At 44.7% G+C, this 7,500-nt stretch overlaps 1 protein-coding gene across 1 annotated transcript in view; it reads right to left on the bottom strand.

Annotated features, from left to right (window-relative positions):
* Positions 1–3,396: 3,396 nt before the first annotated feature.
* Positions 3,397–7,500, bottom strand: part of klhdc4 (kelch domain containing 4) — a 23,495-nt gene continuing 19,391 nt past the window's right edge. The window contains exons 10-13 of the mRNA XM_075471126.1: positions 5,374–5,599; positions 5,081–5,263; positions 4,794–4,919; positions 3,397–3,807 (exon numbers count right to left, since the gene is read on the bottom strand). Of these exons, the coding sequence (XP_075327241.1) occupies positions 3,632–3,807; positions 4,794–4,919; positions 5,081–5,263; positions 5,374–5,599 (711 nt within the window). The 3' untranslated portion in view covers positions 3,397–3,631. The remainder of the gene's footprint in view (positions 3,808–4,793; positions 4,920–5,080; positions 5,264–5,373; positions 5,600–7,500) is intronic.

Here is a 7,500-nt window from a genome sequence, read left to right on the forward strand (position 1 = left end):
CGAAGGGATTTCCACCTAAAGAAGTTCAAGGTCGGCTCTCAGATCCCCGACAACGTCTGCGTCCAATGTTGTGCGTCTTCAGTTAAAATGTTTTATCATTGAAAAATGTGTTTTATCACATTTAAAGAAAATTAGAAAAAAGTGTAAGAGGCTTAAAGTGGACATGTCATGATTATTTCCAGTCGTTTCTTCTACATAAAAACTACAGAAAGATGCTGATGTTAAAAGTGTGTTTGCACAACAAATGTTATGGCACTTTCATTCATATGGCAGCACAACCTCGTCCACAGAGGGGGGGGGGGGGGGGGGGGGGGTTTGGGGGGCGATTCGGAGCTCGTTAGAGGTTGGGGGAGGGGCCTGAAAGTTGTATCAGTTCGAATTTTCCGACTTTAGACTCGGAATTTTGAAAACCTGCCGACGGCAGCTTTAATCAGATTAAACATTTTAATCGTTTCCCAGCCTTAAAAAATATGCATTTGTTTTGGTTCCCGGGAACTTCAACATTTTCCTGCGTGATATTAAAGGTGCACTAATTTCAGACGGAGCCAGATGTTTTCCTCCGCCTTGAACCGATACAACGACCCTCCACAGGTTTCTCTTCCCGTCCGACACTCGTCCATCACCGACGTATCTCTGACGGTTACGCGCCTCCACGTCAGCAGAACGCCCCCAAAAAATCTCTTTAGTTATTTATAAAAGTCTTTTTTTATCCCGCAGTCGAAAAAAAAAAAGGGGGAGAAGAGGGACTTTGAGGGAGGAAGGCAGCCTCATTCTCATCCATCTCTCCTTCGCCTGTATTATTCATCAGCCTCTTCTCATCCCTCGCTCAGCCTGCTGACGGAGGATAAAATGGGTCACAGAGGCTGGTGCTCCTGCTGTGACTGATGTCTTTCCTGACACATCGTGCACTCGTCCTCCCCTTTCGTGCCGTTTCCACCATCCTGTCATCCCATCTTCCTCAATCGCTCGGGCTCTCCTCTGCTTCCTTCCATCCTTCCATGATTGCAGTCGTTCCTCAGCTGAGCTAGCCGTCCTCTCCCGTTCTCTTCCTCCTCTCCAAGAGGAATTAAAGTCAAACAAAGCTAATGTGTTGCTTGGGGCTGTCTGCAGGGGGTACAGCAGACAATCACATCTGGAAATCCATCATTCTGTCACACAGTCGGAAGAAGATTCCAGTTGGCATAAGTGGAGGACGAAAACGAATGAGTTGGGGGGGAAAAAAGTCTTAAAAGAGATGCATTACACGGGGGAAAAAGCCCATAAGGAAAACCTCGAAGGGTAATATTACATCACAGATAGTAAAATCATCCAGACTTCACTGTACCTCAAAAGCATAAAGCTAAAATATTATCTTCAGTATTTACTGTTCAGTGCAAAAGTCTGAACCATTCAGGCAGGAAAAAGGCTCCTAACTCAAGGGATGAACCAGTGTTGTGTCCAACTTAGCAAAGAAGCCATTTTAAACTGGATCTTTAGGCACTTTGTTCCCAGCAGCCTGTCACAGAGACACATCATTTGTTCCCATTTCTTTAGCTGCATGTGTGAAAAACAGCAAAGATAACACAGTGTGACAGACAGAAAACAGGATTTCTGCAACAACAAGGTGATTCCCAAAGAGCTGTTAGCTGAAAACTTGGCATATCTCAGCATGGTGTGCAGTGTGTCCTTAAAACATTTGAGGAAACTGGACAAATGGAGGACAAAAGAAGAACTGTCAGGCCTAAAGAACTATCTACAGCAGATGAACAGGATCTGAAAGTGTCCAAATGTAAAACGTAGGGATTATTTCTGTGCCAAAGTGTCCACTCTGACACCACCTTTGTGTGATTCAATCTCCACTTTAACAGCTTTTTCAAGCTTAACGAGCACAGCCCCATACTTTTGCATGATTACAGTCTCCTATTTATCCGACGTTTCCTCCCATTAAAGCACCAAACTGGAGAGGTTGGTGTGTGAGGCAGCAGGACAGTGAGAATCAAAGAGGAAGAGACCGCTTTCCTGGAGTGTTTTAGGTGAAAAGGGGATAATTTTCAGTGGGATCTTAGTCCCAGAGAGCATCTGTGTGGGACAGACTGTGGCTCAGCTTCATTTTAACAGACGGCTTGGGCCTCAGCACCAGAACACCGGCCATGCTTCAGTTTCCAATCTGCTCCCACTGAAGGTAGACGGGATTTCTCTCATCAGTTTCTAACGTGTCAGGGTCGGGGGTCAGCATTTCTGCGATTGGTTCGGCTGAAAGAAAACGCGGCCGTGATGATACCAGCACCTTTCCAAAGACAGCTGCTCACCGCCTGGCCTCAGTGGAAACAACCGAAGAAAAAGCCACGTTTGGACAGAGTTCTGAAGGCCACTGTTCCCCAAGATTTACTGTCAGCTGTGAAAAAGTTCTGATCAGAACTCTCGCTTTGAACCCCGGCACCATTTATAATAATTATAATATAATATATAATAATTATAATTATAATCTGATAATATTCTGACAACAATCTGATAATAATCTGATAATTACAGATATTAATCTGATAATAACTTACGGCAGCATTTAAACCTGCCATAATCAGCATCTTTGCATCGATATGGATCATGCGGCTGGATGGAAGGTGGAGGCTGTCCGTCGCCATGCTTCGAGCTGAAGCTACGCTCAGAACAAAAAGTCAGTCCGCTACCTGTTCAGAACAAAAAGTCAGTCCGCTACCTGCTCAGAACAAAAAGTCAGTCCGCTACCTGCTCAGAACAAAAAGTCAGTCCGGTACCTGCTCAGAACAAAAAGTCAGTCCGGTACCTGCTCAGAACAAAAAGTCAGTCCGCTACCTGCTCAGAACAAAAAGTCAGTCCGGTACCTGCTCAGAACAAAAAGTCAGTCCGCTACCTGTTCAGAACAAAAAGTCAGTCCGCTACCTGCTCAGAACAAAAAGTCAGTCCGGTACCTGCTCAGAACAAAAAGTCAGTCCGCTACCTGCTCAGAACAAAAAGTCAGTCCGCTACCTGCTCAGAACAAAAAGTCAGTCCGGTACCTGCTCAGAACAAAAAGTCAGTCCGCTACCTGCTCAGAACAAAAAGTCAGTCCGCTACCTGCTCAGAACAAAAAGTCAGTCCGCTACCTGCTCAGAACAAAAAGTCAGTCCGCTACCTGCTCAGAACAAAAAGTCAGTCCGCTACCTGCTCACAACAAAAAGTCAGTCCGGTACCTGTTCAGAACAAAAAGTCAGTCCGGTACCTGTTCAGAACAATAAAGCAGACACAGAGGGACGGTTAGCAGCAGATGTTGTTGGAAATTGATCCGGAGTGAGGAGGGGCGACTTCTGGACCAGAATTCATCCCTCCAGAAGATGCTAATGTTGCTAACATGCTAACTGTGACCACTTTATGAGCTGACGTCTCATCATTAGACGTGTATAAGTCAGTGAATAAAGATATTTTTATTGAAAATGAATGGAAATACCACCTTAAATGCAATGGGTAAACACATCTGAACAGTTTGCTCATTGGTTCTTTTTTTTTTAAGAAACGGGAAATTCTTCTTTCATGCTCCACAGTTCCAAAGACGTTCCCAGATGTGTGTAAAAGCTTCTAAAGGTAAAAGTACACTCCCTCCCCTCCCACAGTCACTCAGACAGTTCTGCCTGTTCCCCTACTGGTCTTCGTAGAACACTTTAGCCATGGCGAGGGCCACCTTCGCCACCTTTTTATCCTTGGCGTCGGGGCCCATGTTGGTGCGTGCGAGGCCCGTCCAGTACGGCTCCGTGCGGGCCTGGTAGTCCGTCACCGTCTCCCCCTCCTGCACAGCCGGGTGCTCCGACTCGTCGTCTGGAAACACACAGTCAGACGGAAGGGTTTAAAGGTGCAGTTTGAAATATTCATGGTTAAAGTTAGAGCTCAGGTCCATCTGACCTGACGGCAGAAGTCTGTTTACCCAAGGGGTTCTACTGTCTGACCCATCTGAGTTCTGTTAGGGTCGGGTTAGAAGATCTTCGGAGCTTCGCCCACACAAAGGCTGTGTCCACATACTACTCCAACTAACTTTAACTTTGTTTAAGTTCCCAGATGCATACTAGATTCTCTAAATGTTGGGTATGCATCATGAGGTTACTACTCATACTCAAACTACCCAAGATGCAACGTAACGTGACGTCGCCGATCGTCATTTCCTGTCAAAACAGCAGTTTCAAGCTAGCTACAACGAGGGTAGGTTCACTTCCTGTTTTCAAAACAAAAGCACCAATTGTATGGTAATGGCTTTCCCTATGATAAAAGGCAACGGGGATTTTATTTTGTGAAAATAACCGGAAGTGCGTTGCTCACTGCGGCTAGCTTTAGTAGCGCCGAATTCGTGGGAACAAAATTGTAAACAGCCGGTATTTTGTCAGGTTTTCAACACGTTGGGGATCTAAACGACTACTTTCTCACCTGAAAATGTTTCAAATGTTGCTAAAGTTTACAGAGTTTAGAGCTTAAGGGAAATCAGCTTCAGGCCGACGTTTTAGGAACTTAGTTCACTGATAAAGATAAAAAAAAAATCCCCATAAATTACATAGATTACCTCTAGTTTCCCTGATAATAATAATCTGATAATTAGAGATATTAATCTCTGATAATTCTGATATTCTGATAATATGATAACATTCTGATAACAATATGATAATAATTTGATAATAATCTGATAAAGTTTCTGATGTGTAGCACCTATAAACCCTTTAAAATCATGATCGTCCTCATCTTCAAACTGCACTTGTTGCTAATGAGAGAAAAAAGAAAGAGGCGAGAAGTGAGAAAGATGCTGAATAATCTCTTGCCTTCCTCGTCCTCGCTCTCCTCTTCAGACTCCTCTTCCTCTCCTTCGGCACCTCTCGCCGCCCCCTCCCCCTCCTCCTCGCCCTCCTCCTCCTCTGACTCAGACTCTTCCAGCCACTCCTGCGTCTCTGTGGAGACAGAAATCAGAAATCCAAATGAAACCTCACACTCCGTCTCACCCATCTCATCGTCTTACTCCTCCGGCGTGTCGCCCAACACGCCGGCGTGGCCGATGGCGACGACATATCACGTGGGCGTTGGTCTCCGTGTGCTTTGTGGATTCACTTACTCGGATCCATTTCAACCAGAACCTCCCAGCGGTCCATCTTGTGCAGGTCCAGGCAGTAGAAGTCATTCAGAGTGAACTGCCGGTCGCCCACCTCGAACATCCCTCCGTACAGGAAGAGCTTGCCCTGACGCACCGTTGCCATGGCGCTGGACCTCGGGCAGGGCTCCACCAGTGGGGCCGAACCTGTCGGGGAAAACTACTTGTGAGCAGAAATTCTGCTAAACTTCTGCTCCTTTAAGTGTTTTCTTTGCTTTGGCCCACAGTTTGGCGTGCGGGTGCATGTGTTATCTTGCCATCGTCATCCTCCTCCTCCTCTTCTTCCTCCTCCTCCTCCTCGTCCTCCTCGTGAGGACCAGGAATCACTTCCTTGATTGTCATCACCGTGCCGTCCTCGGTGACGATCTCCTTGATGACCTCAGTGGGTCCTTGAGGCGCCGCCTCCCCCTCCCTCTTCTCTGCCTCCTCCTCTCCTCCACCTTTCTTTCCCCTCCGTCGTTTCTTCTTCTCCGTCTTATTCCCCTGAAAAGAGACACAAAGACTGTTCGAAACAGCATACTACATACTACATACTTCCATACTACATACTGCATACAACATACTACATACTGTATACAACATACTACATACTTCCATACTGCATACTACATACTTCCATACTACATACAACATACTACATACTGCATACTGTATACAACATACTACATACTTCCATACTGCATACTGCATACTACATACTACATACTTCCATACTTCCATACTACATACAACATACTACATACTACATACTGTATACAACATACTACATACTTCCATACTGCATACTGCACACTACATACTGTATACAACATACTACATACAACATACTACATACTGTATACTGCATACTGCATACTACATACTACATACTTCCATACTACATACAACATACTACATACTGCATACTGTATACAACATACTACATACTTCCATACTGCATACTACATACTGCATACTGTATACAACATACTACATACAACATACTACATACTGTATACTGCATACTGCATACTACATACTACATACTTCCATACTACATACAACATACTACATACTGCATACTGTATACAACATACTACATACTTCCATACTGCATACTACATACTACATACTTCCATACTTCCATACTACATACAGTATACAACATACTACATACTTCCATACTGCATACAACATACTGCATACTATATACAACATACTACATACTGCATACTCATCGATCAGACAGTATGCAGAGCGTTTACCCACAATGCATTTTGCTCCTGCCCGAGCCGAAATCAGCCGGCCTGAAGCTGATTTCTCTTAAGCTCTAAACTCTGTAAACTTTAGCAACATTTGAAACATTTTCAGGAGAGAAAGTAGTCGTTTAGATCCCCAGCGTGTTGAAAACCTGACAAAATACCGGCTGTTTACAATTCTGTTCCCACGAATTCGGCGCTACTAAAGCTAGCCGCAGTCAGCAACGCACTTCCTGTTATTTTCACAAAATAAAATACCCGTTGCCTTTTATCATAGGGAAAGCCATTACCATACAATTGGTGCTTTTGTTTTGAAAACAGGAAGTGGACCTACCCTCGTTGTAGCTAGCTTGAAACTGCAGTTTTGACAGGAAATGACAATCGGCGACGTCCCGTTGCATCTTGGGTAGTTTGAGTATGAGTAGTAACCTCATGATGCATACCCAACATTTCGGAGAATCTAGTATGCATCCGGGAACTTCTCGCTTACTCAAACTCGCATACTAACTCAGAAAGTTAGTATGAGTAGTAGGAGTAGTGGGAGAAGTATGCGGTTTCGAACACAGCCACAGAAAACTAAAAAACGACCGGCTACATACGACATGCTCCAATGTTTGGTCCGACCCGGTGATAATCATGAGTCTAAAGGCAGTAAAAGGAGAGCTCGCTTTAGTTTAGGAGGCGTGTTGAAGGATGTCTGGAGCTCTTTGGATCTTATCGCTCCGCTCTGAAAAACTTTCAGCTGCTTCTGCTGCAGCCGTGTTTTCCTTCTGCTGGTGTATTTTCTAGGGCTGGGCAAGGATTAAAACTTTTAATCTAATTATTCACATGATTTCCCTGATTAATCACGAATAATCGCATTTGTACCTAAAATCCAAAAATGAATCCAAAAGTAGCGTATAGCTTTTATCATTTAGTTTTATTACCTCCGCCAAGGAGGTTATGTGATCGCCCGAGTTTGTCTGTTGCTTTGACTTGATGTTCGTCTGTTCGTGCTGCAATCTTGCGACCTGCCACAAGGTGGCGCGACCTCAAGGTGCCAAAGCCAGACAGAATGCATATTGCGCGGATTTGCTGTAATTAGCACAACAAAAGATTGCAACGGCAAGCCAGTGTGCAGTAGCCTGGGCGAAAGCCGACTGTTGA

This window comes from Odontesthes bonariensis, chromosome 7 (genome assembly GCF_027942865.1).
Source record: "Odontesthes bonariensis isolate fOdoBon6 chromosome 7, fOdoBon6.hap1, whole genome shotgun sequence".
NCBI lineage: Eukaryota > Metazoa > Chordata > Actinopteri > Atheriniformes > Atherinopsidae > Odontesthes > Odontesthes bonariensis.